This window comes from Natator depressus, chromosome 2 (assembly GCF_965152275.1).
Source record: "Natator depressus isolate rNatDep1 chromosome 2, rNatDep2.hap1, whole genome shotgun sequence".
Taxonomy (NCBI): Eukaryota; Metazoa; Chordata; order Testudines; family Cheloniidae; genus Natator; species Natator depressus.
The window spans coordinates 120,623,492-120,645,042 of record NC_134235.1 but is presented as its reverse complement, the minus strand read 5'-3'; the positions used below and the strand labels follow the sequence as shown (position 1 = coordinate 120,645,042).

The 21,551-nt window shown below is 41.7% G+C and overlaps 1 protein-coding gene across 1 annotated transcript in view; it reads left to right on the top strand.

Annotated features, from left to right (window-relative positions):
• Nucleotides 1-21,551, top strand: part of LOC141981535 (glutamate decarboxylase 1-like) — a 69,686-nt gene that overhangs the window by 30,064 nt on the left and 18,071 nt on the right. The window contains 6 exon segments of the mRNA XM_074943187.1: nucleotides 4,992-5,126; nucleotides 7,554-7,796; nucleotides 8,775-8,865; nucleotides 13,331-13,443; nucleotides 14,475-14,590; nucleotides 19,977-20,056. Coding sequence (XP_074799288.1) covers nucleotides 4,992-5,126; nucleotides 7,554-7,796; nucleotides 8,775-8,865; nucleotides 13,331-13,443; nucleotides 14,475-14,590; nucleotides 19,977-20,056 — 778 coding nt within the window.

The following is a 21,551-nucleotide window of genomic DNA, read 5'->3' as shown; positions in this document are numbered from 1 at the left end:
AAAGAAAAAATCAGGAGTGTTTCAGAAGATAATGCCGTACAGCAGCCCATTCCACACTAACGATCACATTCAAAATATGTACTGAGAAAATATCCTGTAAACTCAGAGGCATAGTTGCTGCGACTGATTCTGGTGGCATTTGCACCAGTGCAAATTGGGAGTAGCTTCTGTGAACTCAATGTAGTTGCACTGGTATAAAATGGGTATAAGAAGAAAGCTATCTTCTCAAAATACATATAGAGTATATAGAGCTTAATCCTCTATTACCAAAACAAAAAGATAGTCCCTGCCCCAATCTTGGTATAAACGATGGAGAGAGAACACAGAAAAGCAAATGGGTCAGACTTTTGAACTGCTTTGCTTTGACTTGTATCAAAAGGACAGTCATAGTTTAAGCGAATGGAATCCCATTAATATTTTCTTATTCATTAGAGAGAACAGTTAAGTTCTGTGGAGGATTCAGTAGCAGAACACAGTGATCTTTTATCATTTTACATTAGTATAAAGAAAAACAAGAGGGTGTTTTATTATTTAATTAAGTTAAAATGAAGATTTGATTTTACCTGTGTTGAAACAGTTATTCAGACTGAAAGTACGCATGCTATTTTCTCATTATGTCTAATATTTGCTCTTTAAACACTGCAAATTCTGCAATTATTGGAGTCCTGGTATCACCTAAAATACTGTATGTATAGGAATTATCAAGGGAATACTACAGATATTGAAGTTATATAAATTGCTAATACTTATTTTAGTTAACTAGAACAATTGGTGCATTTCCAGCATAAGTAAAATTGGCACGTTGTTAGACACCCACTGGAAAATATGTTATCTTTGTAGTTACTTAGTAAGAAAAGGTGGGTGAAGTAATATTTTTCATTGGGCCAGATTTTGTTGGTGAGAGAGAGAGCTTACACAGAGCTCTTCTTCAGGTCTTGGAAACTGAGGCTATGCCTACATTAGCACTTTTGTTGGTAAAATATTTATCAGTCAGGGGTGTGGAAAAACCACACCCCTGACTGACATAAGCTTCACCAACAGAAGTGCTGGCGTGGAAAGCGCTATGTTGGCAGAAGACGCTCTCTCGCTGATATAGCTACTGCTGCTTGTTGGGGGTGGTTAGTTATGCCAACTTCACCTTTAAATGTGCTAATTACTTACGCTAAACTATCTTTTCCAGCTTGTATTGAGCTGTGGCACTCTGAGTAAGTTTTCCAGACCTGAAGAGCTCTGTGTAAGCTGGAAAGCTTGTCTCTCTCACCAACAGAACTTGGTCCAATAAAATATATTACCTCACCCACTTTGGCTCTCTAATATCCTGGGATCGACGATGGCTAGAACACTGCATAGTTACTGAGCAGTCAATTGTACAAGTAAAATTATGTCTGCTACTTTTAGTCTTTAGGCTGTGGTTTAAGTGAAAAAATACTCGACAAAATACAGATAGGTTTATATTTTATGAGTCTTCACTCAGGTGAGCCTTATGAGCCTTTCACATCATAAGACATTGGTAGTAATGGAGTAAGGAGTACAGTACTGGGCACAACCTTAATAGAGTCCTCATCCCAGCCTTCAGTTTTGCAGGTGCATTTTGAACACTTAAATTGTTAGCTGTTTACCTGGTACTGTCTAATTTTAGGCACAATAGTGCAGTTAGACATGTGACTGTTGTTTGTGCATGCAAAACAGCACTGCAAAATTAGAAGTTGTTGTTCAAATATCAAGTCTTATAACTGTATTTGATGTAAGTACTTTTTTTGTTTAAATACGAAACATGGAATTAAAATAGTAACGAGAGTCTGCTTCTGAACTGAAAAGGAAAAACAAGAATTAAAAATTCCCTCCAGCATGACTGTAAATTACTGTCTGATGATTGTCCAGTCAGTGACTATGTGCAGTCCAGCTCATATTAATTTGTTCCCTGTAGTCCCAATGACTAGTATGTATTGCCTTTGTGAGTGGAGGAAATTCCCATATCCATTTTAGGGACACTGTGTGTATGGGTCTCCAAGGACTTCACCTGTTGACCTCTTTTTGCATGTAAACAACAGCATTTCAAAGTTGTATTTCTTGCATTGGTTTTGCTGTTCTGGTTAAGCAAATGTCTGAGTATTATTATTAATGTTGTCATTTGAAACACATAACCAGAGAACACTGAGAGCAAAGGCGATCCAACATGTGTGAGCAAGAGCTGTGGTGCCCATTGCGCCTATACCATACTGCACTAGGGCAATGAGAGAAAAGTGGTGTATTTGCTTCAATTATTTCTATCTTTAAAAAAAACAAACAAACATGGATCCCTGTATTTTGTGCTCCCCTCAATTATTAACCCCAAATCACATCAAAGAAAATTAATTTAATAAAAGCCTAGGTAAATCAGTCGTTTCATTCCAACAACCAAAATAAGAAAGCACCTCTGTCATAAATATAAAGGGAAGGGTAAACACCTTTAAATCCTTCCTGGGCAGAGAAAAAACCCTTTCACCTGTAAAGGGTTAAGAAGCAAAGATAACCTCGCTGGTACCTGACCAAAATGACCAATGAGGAGACAAGGTACTTTCAAAGCTGGAGTGGGGGCGGGGGGAACAAAGGGTTCTCTCTGTCTGTGTGATGCTTTTGCCGGGACCAGAGCAGGAATGCAAGTCAGAACTACTGTAAAGAGTTAGTAAGCAATCTAGTTAGATATGCGTTAGATTCTGTTTTGTTTAAATGGCTGATAAAATAAGTTGTGCTGAATGGAATGTATATTCCTGTTTTGGTGTCTTTTTGTAACTTAAGGTTTAGCTTAGAGGGATTCTCTATGTTTTGAATCTGATTACCCTGGAAGGTATTTACCATCCTGATTTTACAGAGGTGATTCTTTTACTTTTTCTTTAATTAAAATTCTTCTTTTAAGAACCTAATTGCTTTTTCATTGTTCTTAAGATCTAAGGGTTTGGGTCTGTGTTCACCTATGCCAATTGGTGAGGATTTTTATCAAGCCTTCCCCAGGAAAGGGGGTGTAGGGCTTGGGAGGATTTTGGGGGGAAAGATGTTTCCAAGTGGGTTCTTTCCCTGTCATTTTTCTTAGGTGCTTGGTGATGGCAGCAATAAGGTCCAGGGACAAAAGGTAAAATAGTTTGTACCTTGGGGAAGTTTTTAACCTAAGCTGGTAAAAATAAGCTTAGGAGGTTTTTCATGCAGGTCCCCACATCTGTACCCTAGAGTTCAGAGTGGGGAAGGAACCTTGACAACCTCCTTTTATTAAACTAAACAGATGGCTATTTGATTAATATAAGGTTTGTTCTAATTTAATTGCCTCTCTGGATCGCTGTTTTAAGCATTAGCTCAGTCTGATAATTAAACAGCGTCTAGGACTTAGCTTTTGTACTTTAAAAAGAATTAAATAAGTGCCTTAGCGCAGTGACAATTGTTAATTATGTTACAGCCAAAGTTGCTAAGCTGTGGTGGCAGTTTACCTGAGTAAGATGTTAAATGTCAAATTAACTCCTGTGACACACCTCATTGGCAATCAGAGATTTTTAAAATCCATCTCCAAGTCCAGATTCTTTCCAGAGTGTGTGCAGACAGAAGTCAAAAGAAAAGTTAGCTTTATAGTCAGATAGGTTAAATCGTGTGGGCCTCCCTCCTTTTTTTCCCCCGGGGCAAATTCCTTCATAAGTCAGCTATTTTGTTTGGCTTGCACTGGCACAACTTTTGACATGAATCTTACCCTTGGGATGCAGCATAAGGTTTTAGATACTTTGGAAATGCTTTTTAGAAGTTCTGTTAGGAAAACCTCAGGAATAGGGGAAATGTGCTAGGTAAGCATCTGTCAGAATTTGAAATTATGGTGACCAGAAGGGCTGTATGAAGCATTTGTCAAAGGAAGTTAAATTTTTGTTAAATGTTTAAAAAAATAGTAGGTGAATAGCTAGAGGCCACATTTTGATCGTTTCTCACGTTGATTAGCACATTATCCCACAAGTCATCCCCTTGTATCAAAGTCGGCCCCAAAAGATAAGCTGCCAGGATGATTTGGAAGGGTGTCCACCTCTATTCTATATGTATTAGAAAGAGTAAATCTCTATGTTAATGTGCCATCCTTGACAGTAGATAGGCAGAACAATATACTCATAGGGGGACAGATAAATCACATAGGTAGAAAGAGGGATTTAAAGAGACTTGTAAAGGGATCCATGGAACTCCTTGTCACCAGATATTATTGAACCCAACCCAAGGGTTTAGTGGGGTTCAGACAAGGATTAGATGTTTATAAGGATAATGAGAAAATCCAGTTTTATTAGATAGCATAAAATATAATGGATAAATGTTTCAGAGAATAATCCAGCCACTATTTGATGGAGATTATTGTAGGAGGAAATTTCCTCTCTGGGCTTCTTGTACTTTCCCCTGATGCACCTGCTTATGACTGTGCCAGATACTGCAAACCAATACAAGTTTATGAATGGTTTATGTATCTTTGTGGGCCAGGCATTTTATGTAACTCGGGTGGGGAAGGGTTATCACAACTCCTGCAGGAACCAAAAATAGTGTGTGGCCGTGAGGGAATTAAGGTGAATCACTCAATTTGCTAATACTTCAAAGTACCACCCCCTGGGGAGGCTTGTGTATACTTGTTCAAACTGGGTTTTCCAGAGATCAACAGAGAAGGGTTTATGATACAAAAAGGCTGCATTTAAATTTACTTAGGGTCTTCTTTCTGATCCAGTAAATAGACAGGATATTCTGTCAAATGGAGGCCCTACGCTTTGCAGAAGACTTGGGCCTACTAGGGCCCCTACTGGGCTGATGATGACTGGACACTCCTTGAGTGGACCTTGGAGTGGGGATACAGGTGCAGTTACCCTGAAACCCTGACTCTGGCAACTGTCACAGACTGAATATTAGACTAGTGGATGGACTATGGTCTGATCTGGTCTGGCAATTCCTATATTGCAAATAATCCTTTAAAGCCATTTTCTTTTTTAAATCTGGTGTCATTTTCCCAGATGAACAGGTCCATCTTGAACCTTCTCAGCTGAGAGAGAAACATATCTCTAGCTTTCAGGAAGAAGGCGAAGAGAAGGAAAAGGACACTAAACCTATGAGACTTGTGGCTAATTTTTCAAATATCTATGCATCAGGTAAGTATAATATGAAAAACCAGAACAACAGAACAGCCAACCCTTTCAATAATTGTTCCTTTTGTTGGCAACAAATCCTGTCTGATGTTTCTCTTCGGGCAATTCCCTGTTTCTAAACAGCCTGTTGTGGAGATGTGTCATGGTTCAGCTTGATGACCACATTTTATATGACCAGTGGGGAAAGGTGGAGGACAATGAAGATGAAGTGTCCTCTCTTTTCTGTTCCCAATCTCTCCCTCTCTACTCCTCATTCTCTCTAATCTTCATAAATCTGGTAACATATCTCCTAAATAAAGCCAGCAGGCAATACTGGTAGTAGAAGTCGCCCCCCCCCCCTTTTTTTTCCTCCCTCCACCAGATTGATAGGCCAAGAACCAGCAATTCCCCCCCACCCCACGGGTTGCCAACTTCCTAATCGCACAAAACTGAACACCCTAGCCCCCCCCTTCCCTGAGGCCCCCCCACCCTTTCCCCTAGGTCCCGCCCCCTACTCCCTCCCCCTCCCTGGTGGCTTGCTCTCCCCCACCCTCACTCACTTTCACTGTGCTGGGGCAGGAGGTTGGAGTGTGGGAGGGGATGAGGGCTCTAACTAGGGGTGCAGGTTCTGGGGTGGGGCCAGAAATGAGGGGTTCAGGGTGCGAGAGGGGCTCCAGGCTGTGGCAGGGGTGCAGGAGGGGCTATGTGCTCTGGGCTGCAGGTGCAGGCTCTGTGGTGGAGCCAGGGATGACGGGCTGGGGGTGCAGGAGGGGGCTTTGAGTTTGGGGGGTGCTCAGGGCTGTGGCGGGGGGTGGGTGGGACTCGGGGTTAGGGCACGGGTTTACCTCGGAAAGCTCCCAGTCAGCAGCACAGCAGGGCTAAGGCAGGTTCCCTGCCTATCCTGACTCCACGCTGGGCCCTGGAAGTGGCCAGCAGGTCTGGCTTCTAGGCGGTGGAGCCAGGATGCTCTGCACGCTGCTCTCACCCACAGGCACAGCCCCCTCAGCCGGTGCTTGGGCCGGGGGCGGCGTGTGGTGCTAGAACACTTAGGGACTAGCCTGCCTTAGACCTGCAGCACCAGCAACTGGACTTTTAACAGCCTGATCGGTGGTGCTGACCGGAGCCTCCAGAGTCCCTTTTTGACCAGGTGTTCTGTTGAAAACTAGATGCCTGGCAACCCTACCACACACACATGCACCCTGAGGAGGAACCAAATGTTCCTGTAGCCCCCACCCATAGATCAAAGGAGGGGTAGCTAAGCCACTAGGATTTTTGCCCATGCTCAATGAATCATAGAATATCAGGGTTGGAAGGAACCTCAGGAGGTCAGCTAGTTCAACCCCCTGCTCAAAGCAGGACCAATCCCCAATTTTTGCCCCATATCCCTAAATGGCCCCCTCAGAGATTGAACTCACAACCCTGGGTTTAGCAGGCCAAAGCTCAAACCACTGGGCTATCCCTCCCATGAAGACCTAGGAGTTTCTCTCTTCCTACTTCACAGGCCACTGAGTACAAGGGAATGGGTTCAAGGGGTATTTTCATCATGGTGGTGAGGCAGAGACCCAAGGATTTATGATCTTGCCCCTCCTTTCCAGGGGGAAGAGAATGAGGGAAATGTTGATCCTATCAGTTGCATTGTCACTAGTAGACTGTGAGGGAGCTGTGGTCTTCTGGATCTGAGAATCAAACTGAAAACAGTAACATAGTAAATCTCCTTTCTGTACCAGTCGGAAATCATCCCTGCCCTTCTAGCCTCTTCCAATCCGAATTGGCCCTTCAACATCTTGTTAGAGAGCTGGGTCACTGAGCAAAATGTCTGTTTTCCCACTATCTGCATCTATGTTCTGAGCTCCACACATGAAAGGTGCTATAGAAGTGCAACATACTGTGAATACAAAAGGGTTAATGTGCTAAGCCCTTATATGATAATAGTAGGGATATGTAATATGGTAATGGGGACTGTGCCTTTAAGGGCTGAGCTTCCTAGAAAAAGAGTCTGGGTGGACGCTCCTTAGAAGTTCATGTTGTTGTTGTTATGCACAGTCAGTTGGAAATGGTCACCGAATAAAGCAGAACTTTCCCAAGCACCTTATGCACTTAAGCCCACATCCTCAAAGGTATTTAAGAGCTTAACTTCTACTGATTTTCCAGTGCGGTGAGGATTCACTTCCTCAAAATAAACAATTAAGACTTCTGTAATTTCAGTGGCAATTAATCTCTTAAATACCTTGGAGGATCTGGGTCTGAATGCTCACTGAACACCACAACATATTACAACGATGGAAGCAACTAGATCTGAGCATGTTCAGTGGGAACTGGATATTCCCAGAAGCCTGTGCAGGGTGAGACTGAACAGAGCATTTGTGAAGTCAATAAAAGCAGTGTCTCCAACCAACCTGACTCCTGAGTACTTGTTAACATTACACTGATGTTCCCTTGATTTCTTCCTAGACTTGTTGCCTGCTAGGAATGGTGAGGAATTGACAGATCAGTTCCTGCTTGAAGTGGTAGAAATTCTCCTGAATTATATTAAAAAAACCTATGATGGGAACAGTAAAGTTCTGGACTTTCATCACCCCCATCAACTTCTGGAAGGCTTGGAAGGGTTCAGCTTGGAGCTGCGTGATCAGCCAGAGCCTTTGGAACAGATACTTGTTGACTGTAGGGATGCCTTAAAATACGGAGTTAAAACAGGTAACATAGTGTCCCCCACAGCAAAAATGTATCTGTCTCATATCTTCACAGGCATATAAATCATTGTTTAGGGATCTGATATTTTTCCATACTGGAATCTATTTGTCCAGGACTCTTAGTTTTGCCGGATTCGTATAACTCCTTAAATATTTTTTTCCTCACCCTGCATTTCCAGTGGGGGGTGGGAGGGTGTGTATCGTTCTGTTCTCAACTTGTTTTGATACAGTAAGAAACAAGGGGGTGAGAATTCACTTCCTCAAGAGAACCAGTTAACACTTTCATGAATTATTCACTAGTGTAATTCTTTATTTAAATAATTTAAAGTAATTATTCATTAAAGAGGGTTATGTACAGAAACTGACAACATTTTAAACAGGGCTGAATATTTTTGTTTGTTTTTCTGTTCTCTTTCCCCTTTGCAGTGCATGACACTAGGGAGGTTTCTAAAATATTTAGCCAATTTTTCCAACCGTGTACATTTATTTTTAACACCTTTTTAGATGTGAATTGACTTGGCATGTACAGAGGTTTAAGGGATAGCATACTGAGTTCAAAAATATCCTCAGATTTAGAGACAGTTGGTTCAGAATAGTAAAAGGGTTTTGATCACAAATGGAAAAATGCTCTAAAGCACATAAATCTTATTGACCTACATGCTTTTGAAAATGTTACCCACATTCCAATATAAGGGACCAGTTGTCTTGAATTATTTGAATTCTGGTGTTAGTAGAAAGTAAGCTACTTAACTGGGAAATGTAGTTTATTTAATTTGCTCAATAAAGACTTGAATGTCCTAGGTTTAACTTCAGACCCATTTTTAAGGAAGGCTTCTTTCCCCAACATTAACATAAAGAGACACTCTTATTCTCCATACTGATTTCACTGTTCTTATCAACACAAGTTAACTGGGGACTGAGCTGAAGAACAATGTATTTCTGTCTCTTACACAAATTCTGGTTTATTTTTATTTCATTTTAGGACATCCTCGCTACTTCAACCAGCTCTCCAGTGGCCTTGACATTGTTGGACTAGCTGGTGAATGGCTGTCAGCTACTGCAAATACAAACATGTATGTACTGTAAATCCCAGTCTTTGGTTACAAGTTAAATACTAACAAAAGCCAGCCACTTTTTACTACTTTTCTGGAATGCAAAGTACCTATTTGAAAACAAACAAGCACAAACTGCCCATTTTTGAAACAAGTGAGTGAACACCTGAATAAATAGTGTTGGCTATGTATCAGGGATCTGTGCACTACAGACAACTGAGGTAGATATACCATGTTGCACAGCAAAGTGACAATGCCTGCACTGGATGTAAACTCACTGGTTGTTTTCAAGCAGAGCATACTGCAGACACCAGTCTTAAAACTATCGGCCAATTAATTTAACTTAAGAGCCCCTAATAATTAGCCAGGCTTATTTTGGGATAAAACATACACAGATGTACTGAGTAGAGGGAATAATATTGTTCACTTGCAAATGCAACTCCCCAGTTGCAAAACACATTAGCACTGAACAATGGGAACTCAAAATCACTAAATCCCTGTTAATGTTACAGAACTAGATTCAGTCCCAGGTTACAGCCACGTGACCAACGGTGCAAGGCCCCTGGTGTTGGAAAATTTCCGGAGCAGGACTTTAGGACAAGGTCTGGACACATCCCCTGCTCCACTAGGGAGCTCATGGCTGACTAATACAGCCCCAAAATGACTGTTGAGGAGAGAACATGGCTAGGTCAACCAAAGGATGAACTGATTCTCTGCCACAGCCTCTACCAGAGGGGTTCCCAGGAAATCTCAACCGCAACTTAAAGCTGATTGATTCTATTAGAATTAAACAAAATATAACAAAATTTCAGAGCTGTCAGATTCTCACTAGAAGAATTTCTGAAATAAAACACAATGAAATTAAGTATATGCAAAATGTTCAGCATAACCATAACACAGCAAAATCTTCCTTTTTTTTGTGAAACTTGTTCATTTTGGCCATTCAGTCCTTCATTTTGGCACATGCTGCCATATTTTCAAAGGGACCACAAACCAGACTTCTGGATTGGCATGTACAATTCTGTTCCCTCAAATATTTTTGGCACACCCAAGACATCTTAGTGAACACAAAACCTTAAATTGGCACTGGCATAATGGGTAATTAGATGCTCAACTCCCTGATTTATAAATGTAAATACATGGATTGAGCATGCTAAATGTTGGGAGTGGAAAGCATGGACAAAGCTTTTAGTGCATCAAGTTGCAGCTGCAAACTAAGAAGTGGTTTTTGGAAAATTTGATTCATATACTTCCAAGATTTTCAACCTGGACATTTGGCCACGTTTTCCAATAAAATAAGACTTTGTAACAATTATAGTGAACTTTTAAAACTCTAATTTGTTTTATTTTTGTTGTATCATTTAATAATCCTAGTAAGAATTTTGTATATTACTCTGCAAGGAGTGTAAATGATTAAGGGTGAGTGTTTGAGATAAAGGAAGGTAGAGAGAGAGAGAGACTTGGCTAAGAAAATGAATTTGAGAACTGGATACTTCCTGGAAGAGATAAAGGATCTAGTGAAGTTGACTGAAATATATATCTATTTGCCACAGTGAATTTTGAAAAATTCTACCCCCTACCCCCACCATCACAAATTTTCTGTGGGTGGAGGAAGGGGGGGAAGTTTAGTTTTTTTTCAACAAAAATCAATACCCCCAAATAAAAATCTGTTAAAAAATGGTTTTGGTTTTAAAAAGCAACACCAGTTTTCAGCATATATATAAAAAAAATCAGTTTCTATTTTTTTTTACAATAATTTGGACCAAAATGAAAATTAATTTAGTTTGAAAAATCAATTTAGTGTAAAAAAAAAAAAAAGTTTTGACAAAAAAGTTTTGTTCAGCTTTGGGACCTAGGGGACAGTTTTTGAGAATGAGAGGTGGAAGCAGAGGCCTTCAGGGGATTATTGAAGATGCTTTATCTGTGGAGAATATGTGGAGTAGATTGTGTGGTCTTGATAGACAGGAGAGGTTGAAAAGCACTAGGTTTAAGCCATAAAGTGCACGTACTTACTGAAAAGACATCACAAAGCCAAAGGGGGAGCACCTCATGGAGACTGACTGTAGGGAGGTTAGAAAGGAAGAATGGAGGTGGTAGAGTTAGCCAATGTACCTTTCATGTGCCTAAAACCAAGTGTCCTACACTCATAATTTCCTGTCATACATTCTAAGGGATGCAGCTCAGTGCAGTTCATAATGTAATGAGGGAAAATAATCAAACTTTTCTTTTCTGAAAGGACAACATTATTAAAGACATTGGAACAGAGACTAGTGTCCACAGAGATGAACAATGCACCTAAACAGCTTTCAGCCACACTGTATTTCTGTCTCTATTTCCCAAATAAAATATCCTAGCAGATTTTTACTATCCACAAGAACATTGGAACACATCTCTGTGGAGAAATTTCAGAAAAACATGCATTGTATAACTCCTTAGGAAAGATTAGCTGGAGACAGTGTGCAGAATGACAGTGTACAGTAACATCTTAACCCTTTGCAGCTTACAAATATATTTAATCACATACAGTAGAATGTATGTATCTGATAGTCTAAAAAATGGGGATGATAATGCTTACCCATCTTTGGAAAGTACTTTCAGATCTGCCTAGGAAAAACACTATGGATGCAATCCAGTAAAACACTTACATTTGCTTAACGTTACCTATGTGAGTAGCCCAACTGGAATGGTACTACTTATGTGGTTAAATATGTGCTTACGTGTTTTCTGGATCACGGTCTAGACAAGCACTAATTTATTATTAACTGGCTTGTCACTTTGATAGTCTGGTATGCAAATGTAGTTTACATTCATTAGCCTAAATTTGTGTACTTCAGTCAAACTTGTTCGTGCATGGAGCATTGCACATGTTAAAAGTAGACATGTAGAACTCTGACTGCAGTTTTAGTTTTGTTTGTTTTTTTGGAAAGTGTAAGCCCAGTTTTCTTTCACCCAAAGTAAATTCCTGCTGTTGTTTTCTATTACAACAAAGCTGGGGTGTTTATGGAGATGCTTGAGTGGAAACTGCATAGACAGCTGTGAGTAGTTTGGTAAAATTATCCTGGCTGGTTACTGCAGATGATAGTCTTTCACTTGGACATGTTGAACTAAATTTAAGAGCTGTCAAAATTGGTTCAGTCAAAATTGTTTCTGTTTTAGCTGGAGGTCTAATAGGTCTATAGTGAATAGTGGAGCTACACCACCAGATTTTTTTTTTGTTTTTTTTTGTTTAAGCTTGTTAGGTAATTCAGTTTTTCCAGATAAAAATTGTGCCACTCCAAAATTAAGTCAATTATAGCTCTTCCTCCCTTCCTTTGTATTTTTAAGAGTCATATAAATGCTCACATGAGTGACTAGGGAGTTTTGGGAGTGGACTTCTTTTAAATTGGTTTGGAGTCATGTATAAATTGTGAATTCGGGTGAAAGTGCGTGAGTAATAAGCGACCTTTGTGTCTCTCTCTAGTCCTTTGTCTGCTCTTGTAGCACTGGCTTCCTGTCTGCACACAATCTGGTCGCTTTGGTTTGAGAGCCTTCTCCGACTCCATCTACAAATATTTTCCTTTAGCTCTCCACCACAGCACCTCCCCAGTATCTAACAGGGCCATGATTTGGCTCTACATCTATACATGGTTCTGGGGAATCTTCTAAATGCTTTGTCTCACTCTGTGCTCAGGACATGACATTAGAAAGTACCCCTGAGATGTGCTGTAATAATAAACAGACAGTGTAACATAGTCTCATGTTATAGTTTCAAGCAAAATTCACTTGAGGAATGACCCTGAAATGTTGGAATATTTTAATCAGCTGAGCTGTGATTTTTTGGGCCATCCCAGTGCAAACAACAGATAAATCCCGTGAAGTCAACAGTTACAGAAATGTAAGTGAGACAGAATCTAGAACACTGTTTCTAGATTCAGTGGGCACAATTAAAGACTGTACTTTCACCACCTCAGGTATCTACAGTAATCACAGTATCCTTCTGTGTTTGGCTTAGCAGGAAAACACAATTGCTGCAGAATGGCACATGCTGAGTGTTTAGTAACACCCACTGCATATTGCTTTCTAGAATTTGGGAACAACTTTAAATATGGCATTCCCCACTGATTTAAGGCAAATGTAGAAAAGATGGGTGTGTAAAATGATAGGTATTTCAGTTTCACACCATAGTAACATGCAAATAACTTTATGAGAGACTTGAGGAGAACTGTCTCATATATTTACTTTTTAAATATAATCTCAGGGTAGATAAAATATATCCTCTCTGAACATTTTCACATCCTAAATGTATAGTCAGATAATGGGTATTATGTGGGATGAGAAAGAAGAAGGTAATGGGGAAGAAAAAAGGAAAGGAGGCCGCTAGTCTAATCTCACCCCTTAGATCATTCCTAAATCAAGTTGTTGTCTCATTTCCTTTTGTGCCTCTTTTGTGTAATAGAAATACATTTCTGAAAACAGCCTCTTGCTATTTTTTTAAAACATATTTTAGGTTTACATATGAAATAGCTCCAGTGTTCGTTGTCATGGAGGAGATGCTTCTCAAGAAAATGCATGAAATGGTTGGATGGGGAGAAATGGAAGCAGATGGTATATTTTCTCCTGGTAAGTAGACAGGAAAATACCCTTGCCATGGGCCTGATCTGAAGCCTACGCAAATCAGTGAGAGTCTTTCCATTAAGTTCACTCACTTTTGGATCAGGCTCCATATGAAAACTGCATTAAGCTTGTTTTAGGGATGAGCAAAGTAGCTTAAATAAAATAGGCAGCAACTTGAACCTTCCTTTTAATCTAAAAGCAAACTTGAACTGAACTTTTTTGCAGTTTGTAATAATATGGTTAAATTATTTAAAACACTATTTATAATTTCAAAATATCGTTAATAGCAATCATGTAAATAAAAAATGACAGGATAAAGAAGAAGAAGAAGGTTACTGCAATGTTATAGGACAGTGAAAACTTTCTCAGAATAAAGATCGACAAAGCTTCTCCGAATTCAATTTTACATCAAGCTAATTCTCAGAAAGCACCCTTTGGTACAGTGATACAATAAGAATAGAGAAAGAAATGAACCTCTCAGAAATGAGAATTTGGACAATTCTGAATCAAGCTCCTTAATTCGATGAATTGAGCTGTAGCTCACGAAAGCTTATGCTCAAATAAATTGATTAGTCTCTAAGGTGCCACAAGTACTCCTTTTCTTTTTAATTCCCTCTGTTTCTGTTCGGGACTAGGGCATGGTGGGTTGAGGGAAAGAAAAGGAGACTTGCAATCAAATTTGCCTGACAAGCACGAATCTTAAGAGGTCCATCAAACTGGGATGCCTAATGGTGAATCTCATCAAATCTGTGGAAGCCTGGAGAAGTGCACAAGGAATTAAATGGTGGGAAGAAAATTCTATGGCCAAGATTTGACTGGTATTCTATATGCATATCCTGCAGTCAAAATGGGCAGTCAGCTGGTGAATTGCAAATTGCTGGGTCATTAAGGAATCAAAATTAAGCCAATGGAGGTATGCTAGTTCATACCAGTTGCGTATCTGGCCCTATGATGCAATGATGTAAAATTTAAATTCCCAGGAGGAATAAGCTATTCAATCCAAAGCAGAAATATTTGTTTCCTTTTCATGCTGTTAGGTGGGACCATATCAAACCTCTACAGTGTTCTTGTGGCTCGTTATAAGCGGTTTCCTGAGATTAAAACCAAAGGCATGGCAGCACTTCCACACATTGCACTGTTTGTTTCTGAACATGTAAGTACAGAATTATAGTATGTCTGTAAAATAGCTTGTCTGTGCTAGATTCAGTACTGAATCTTGAAAATCAGTATTTAAATATTCAGACTACTGAAATAAATGAGCTGGAAATGAAATGAAATACTTCTGGAGGAAGTTTGAGTGAGATTTTCAAAAGTGCCTAGGTGATTTAGGAGCACCTGTCCCATTGCAAGTCACTAGTGCTTGTTTTTACATTCTAAGTCACAGAGGCTCTTTTGAAAATCCCCTCTTGTGACTTTAGGCACAGCTCTGAGGAAGTGGTATGGTGTAAGCTGCACCAGGACTAGCCCTGGAAATCACTGGGTTTGTCTACACAGCAATTAAAAACCCCCAGCTGGCTCATGTGTGGTGGAAGGGTCCCAGAGTTCGAGCTGCAGCTCAAGCCCAAATTTAAAAATTTTATTAAGATGATGTTTAAAAAAAAGTGAATGGTACAGAGTTTAAGCGTAGAAGTTTCTGGTTGTCAGGGAATAATATACACATTATCAAGGGGTACTGTCAAGGTTCCTTCCCCACTCTGAAATGTAGGGTACAGATGTGGGGACCTGCATGAAAAACCCCCTAAGCTTATTTTTGCCAGCTTAGGTTAAAACTTGCGCAAGGTACAAACTGTTTTACCTTTTGTCCCTGGACCTTATTGCTGCCACCACCAAGTGTCTAACAAAAATAACAGGGAAAGAGCCCACTTGGAAACATCTTTCCCCCCCAAATCCCCCCCCCAAGCCCTACACCCCCTTTCCCGGGGAAGGCTTGATAAAAATCCTCACCAATTGGCATAGGTGAACACAGACCCAAACCCTTAGATCTTAAGAACAATATAAAAACAATCAGGTTCTTAAAAGAAGAATTTTAATTAAAGAAAAAGTAAAAGAATCACCTCTGTAAAATCAGGATGGTAAATACCTTCCAGGGTAATCAGATTCAAAACATAGAGAATCCCTCTAGGCAAAACCTTAAGTTACAAAAAGACACCAAAACAGGAATATACATTCCATTCAGCACAACTTATTTTATCAGCCGTTTAAACAAAACAGAATCTAACACATATCTAACTAGATTGCTTACTAACTCTTTACAGGAGTTCTGACCTGCATTCCTGCTCTGGTCCCGGCAAAAGCAACACACAGACAGAGAGAACCCTTTGTTCCCCCCACTGGCAGCTTTGAAAGTATCTTGTCTCCTCATTGGTCATTTTGGTCAGGTGCCAGCGAGGTTATCTTAGCTTCTTAACCCTGTACAGGTGAAAAGGTTCCTCTGGCCAGGAGGAATTTAAAGGTGTTTACCCTTCCCTTTATATTTATGACAGGTGCGAAGTTCAGTTTAAGATCAGATGGCATAAGGAATACATGATCTGCAATATCCCAGATTGGGGGTAAAAGGTTAACAGGTCAAAGAATAGACATTGAGATATGAGGGTATGTTGTTCATATAATGGCTATGTTCAGGTGTGGAGTATAATGAGTGGATATGATGATGAGGATGGATTGACCATCATTTGGTGAGATTTAACGTTTAGTGAGTTTCTGGTTCCAGTTCATATAGTCCAACCGAAAAAGTCTCTCGGTCCCTTTCTCGTAGTCGATGCACAGTGTCGCTCTGGCTCACGCCTCCTGGTACTGTTTGTGGCCGATGATGTGTTTGACGTGAATGTCCCTGGACCATCAGATGGTGTCTGAGACCATGAGGCGCCGCATGAGCCGTGCGTAGCGTCAACCGATCCCACAGGTCCGCAGCACACGCTCATTGCAGGGGTCCCAGGCGCCCAGGGCTCCGACGATCAGGGCGCCCATCTGCACCTCATAGCCCTTCGCTCTCAGGGTATCAGTCAGGGGAGCATACTTTTCCAACTTACGAGCTCGGGCTTCACAAAAGGCCAGGGTCCTGTTCTCAAAGGAGACCGTGACGTTGATGAGGATGATCTTTTTCTGGGCCTCGTCGGTGACGATGATGTCAGATTGCAGCTGGCTGTCGGTACCAGGGATGGCGCAGTTCATGGCGACCTCCCCCAGGCGTGGTTCGATGGCTTTCACCAGGCAGTTCTGGATGGCGTTGTGGCGCACTGCAATTAAACAGCCCTTCAAGCCCTAGTCATTTGGTATGGGCCAGCTGGGGGTGTCTAAGTGCAGTGTGGACATAGACATTGTGACTCAGAAATGTACCTCTCAGTCACAGTTCGTCCCCTGTTATCCTCCAGCTTTAGAAGAAGGGATAGTAATTTCCTGCTGACCTGCACCAGCAGTAATTTATCACACTCCCTGCACTGGCACTTTGGGGTGATGGAGCCACGGCCTTACCTATTCCAACCCACTGCTTTTGGTGTGAGGATGGGCAAGTAACTGGACAAACACCACCCATTCACTGCTATGTGCATACACAAAGTTCAGATTTCACACCCAGGTGGTATCTGGAAGAAGTTCACTCCTTCCTACTCCCTTATGCAGGTGCATTGTACAAGTTACAATCTGGTCCTTGGAATTTTTTCCCCATGTGTATAACTCAAAAACAGTGGCACTTTTCCAAGTGAAACTTTCTAGGGGTCTGATGATTGATATCAATGGAAGTGTTTCCATGGACCTCAATGGGCTTTGGATCAGGCCTCGGATGCCTACTCTTCCCTGATTAGTCTGCAGACAAATGTGCATACATACAATTTAAAAATAAGAGTTTGAATATTGTCATTGTACATGCACAGTATGAAACTTCAGCTACATTTATATTTACACTATTGTTTATGGAACTGAGGCATAATGTAAATGCAGAATATTGATGTTGGTTACTCTGGTGTGGCTTTGTGTTATTTCATTTGGAGTGTTCCACAGTTGCAAAAGTTGTTCACTCTGCTACTGTGGCAGTACAGAGTGAAATCAGTAGAGCTTTCAGTGTTTTTTAAAATCTCATTCATTTTTCCCATAAAAATAATCTGTTACATGGATGTTAACAGAGGACAGTCTAGGTTATTTTTAAACCTTTATTTAACAATGCAGAAATATTATGCAAAAAATGGGACATGTGAAATTCCAAATGCTGTTTATCATTGTAGCTGTATGTTGGTTCAGATTTGTGTTTCCTATTTAATAGTAAACTTAAGGTCAGGCAGCAAAATAGTACAAAAATAACCCACTATTTACCCTGTAATTAAATATATTTACCATGCAGCCCATAACTTAAATAATCAATGATCATATAAGCACATGATTCTCCTAATGATTAACATAACTGCCATAAATATAATAAATAATCTCAAGCATATTGTACACATTCCTAAAGCTTTGTTTGCCAGAAGCTGGGAATGAGCAACAGGGGATGGATCACTTGATGATTACCTGTTCTGTTCATTCCCTCTGGGGCACCTGGCATTGGCCACTGTCAGAAGACAGGATACTGGGCTAGATGGACCTTTGGTCTGACCTAGTAGGGCCATTCTTATGTCTAACAGAGAATAGTTGCTTAGTAAATTACTGAATATCATGTCTAACGACACTAGCTAGGATTTAAAAAAATGTACAGACTATCAGCAGTCAGGGCAAATAATTATCTCCACTCGGATCAGGAAGTAAACTCCCTATACAGCATAGCATAATTAGGAGCATGATGGGAGGACTAGACAGGATTTGATGGACTCTTGGTAAATTTCAGCATGCCCATTCTTATGCTCTTAAGTGTCATCACAACACCTGAGCCAAACATACTTTATATTTCCCTAGGGCAGAAAAAATAATGGTGCCACCCATAAATTGTATGTACTTTGTATACACAGGTTTCAGAGTAGCAGCCGTGTTAGTCTGTATTCGCAAAAAGAAAAGGAGTACTTGTGGCACCTTAGAGACTAACAGATTTATTAGAGCATAAGCTTTCGTGAGCTACCGCTCACTTCATCGGATGCATTCAGTGGAAAATACAGTGGGGAGATTTATATACACAGAGAACATGAAACAATGGGTGTTACCATACACACTGTAACAAGAGTGATCAGGTAAGGTGAGCTATTACCAGCAGGAGAGCTGGGGGGGGTGGCCTTTTGTAGTGATAATCAAGGTGGGCCATTTCCAGTAGTTGACAAGAACGTCTGAGGAACAGTGGAGGGTGGGGGAGGGGAATAAACATGGGGAAATAGTTTTACTTTGTGTAATGACCCATCCACTCCCAGTCTCTATTCAAGCCTAAGTTAATTGTATCCAGTTTGCAAATTAATTCCAATTCAGCAGTCTCTCATTGGAGTCTGTTTTTGAAGTTTTTTTGTTGGAGAATTGCAACTTTTAGGTCTGTAATCGAGTGACCAAAGAGATTGAAGTGTTCTCCAACTGGATTTTGAATGTTATAATTCTTGACGTCTGATTTGTGTCCATTTATTCTTTTACGTAGAGACTGTCCAGTTTGACCAATGTACATGGCAGAGGGGCATTGCTGGCACATGATGGCATATATCACATTGGTGGATGTGCAGGTGAACAAGCCTCTGATAGTGTGGCTGATGTGATTAGGCCCTATGATGGTGTCCCCTGAATAGATATGTGGACACAGTTGGCAACGGGCTTTGTTGCAAGGACAGGTTCCTGGGTTAGTGGTTCTGTTGTGTGGTGTGTGGTTGCTGGTGAGTATTTGCTTCAGGTTGGGGGGCTGTCTGTAAGCAAGGACTGGCCTGTCTCCCAAGATCTGTCAGAGTGATGGGTCGTCCTTCAGGATAGGTTGTAGATCCTTGATGATGCGTTGCAGAGGTTTTAGTTGGGGGCTGAAGGTGACGGCTAGTGGCGTTCTGTTATTTTCTTTGTTGGGCCTGTCCTGTAGTAGGTGACTTCTGGGTACTCTTCTGGCTCTGTCAATCTGTTTCTTCACTTCCGCAGGTGGGTATTGTAGTTGTAAGAATGCTTGATAGAGATCTTGTAGGTGTTTGTCTCTGTCTGAGGGGTTGGAGCAAATGCGGTTGTATCGTAGAGCTTGGCTGTAGACAATGGATCGTGTGGTGTGGTCTGGATGAAAGCTGGAGGCATGTAGGTAGGAATAACGGTCTGCTGGTAATAGCTCACCTCAGACGTTCTTGTCAACTGCTGGAAATGGCCCACCTTGATTATCACTCCAAAAGGTTTTTTTCCTCCCCGCTCTCCTGCTGGTAATAGCTCACCTTAAGTGATCACTCTTGTTACAGTGTATATGGTAACACCCATTGTTTCATGTTCTCTATGTATATAAATCTCCCCACTGTATCTTCCACTGAATGCATCCGATGAAGTGAGCTGTAGCTTACAAAAGCTTATGCTCAAATATATTTGTTAGTCTCTAAGGTGCCACAAGTCCTCCTTTTCTTTTTGTGTACACAGTATCCAACAAAACTCCCTTATAAACTTTTTCTTTTTTATTTTTTAAGAGCCATTATTCAGTTAAGAAAGCTGCAGCAGTCCTTGGAATTGGGACAGATAATGTAATTGCAGTAAAGTGTGATGAAAGGTAAGCCCCTTAATGTCTTCCAGTAAATGTTTTTTTCTGAATTTAACCTTCTCTTGTGCCAACTGCTCTTGTGTCTATTGCTTAAGGCGAACTGTACTTTATAAAATGATCTTGATCTACAGCTAAAGTAGAATTGATTAGATGCAAAATTATGGGTCACTTACGAATACAGAGCCAAATTTGTAGGTCCTTATTCAGTATTTACTCGGTCTCTATTTAGACAAAACTCTCACTGATGTCAGTGGGAGTTGTGCCTGAGTAACCCATGGAGTAAAACTAAAGGGCCAGTTCTACAAACTTCATTCCAATAGTAATACTACTTGACTAGTTGCCAAGTAACATACTATTTAACACGGGTAAAGGTGGCTGAACCTGTCTCTAAGTAAAAATTTCAAGATGGGGCCCAGATGTAAGGTTAGACTGAGGTTTTACTACTAACCCTGTTTAAGGAGCAAGACATGCTGAGCCACCACCTTGCAGGGAAGGAAATTGGACCTCAGAGAGGCATAATTCCTTCCCTTATTGTACCTAACTTCATAAAAGTATAGTAATTTGCTACTGGCCCATGCCAGTAACAAATTAATGCCAGCTGAGCTATGCTGGCCAATGTACTGTGGGGTGGAGCCAAGTGTCCACACATTCCTGCCTTCTCTGCCCATTTCCCACCTATCTGCTTGGGGGAAGTGGGGTAACAGGCTTTCCCCGCATGCTTAGTACCAAGTGCAAGGGCTTGTACATAGTGGCAGATAGATCCGACTCCCTTTCATACCTGTGTTGCCGCGACCAGCAGTTCTCAACTGGGGGTTCCCTGCCCCCTAGGGGTCCATGATCCCTTTCAAGGTGGCCGTGGGGCCCGCACTGGGGCTGAAGCCCCAAACCTGGCATCCCCCCACAGCGCTGAATCCTGGAGCCCTGAGCCCTGATGCTCCCTGTGGGGCAGAAGCCCTGAGCCCATGGGCAGAGTTGGGGATATGGAGGGCATTGCCTCCCACCCTCCCGCCGGCCAAATTGCAGCGCAAGATCATGGCAGCCCCCCCCGCCCCCATCTCCCCTCCCCAGCTCCTGGCCAGGTCAGAGGCGGGAGCCGGAGCCGGGCAGTGCGGGGTAGCTGCTGCTCTGGCTGGTGCCATGGAGCAGTTAGCAGCAGCAGCGTTCCCTCCTCTCCTGCTGGTGCCCTAGATTGAAGCTGCTGCTCAGCTCCCAGCCCCATTTGTTCCCGCAGAGGCAGCCGGTAAGAACCCCCCTCTCCTTGCACCCTGAGCTACCCCCCGGCCTGCACACAGCCCCTAGCTATCCCCTGCCTGCACACAGCTCATAGTAGCCCTCTCCCTGCACCCTGAACTACCTCCCTCCCTACGCACAGCCCCAATACCCCCTCCCTGCACCCTGAGCTGCCCCCTGCCTGCACACAGCCACTAGCCACCCCCCTCCATGCACCCTGAGCTACCCCCTGCCCGAAGACAGCCCCTAGCCACCTCGCTCCCTACACCCTGAG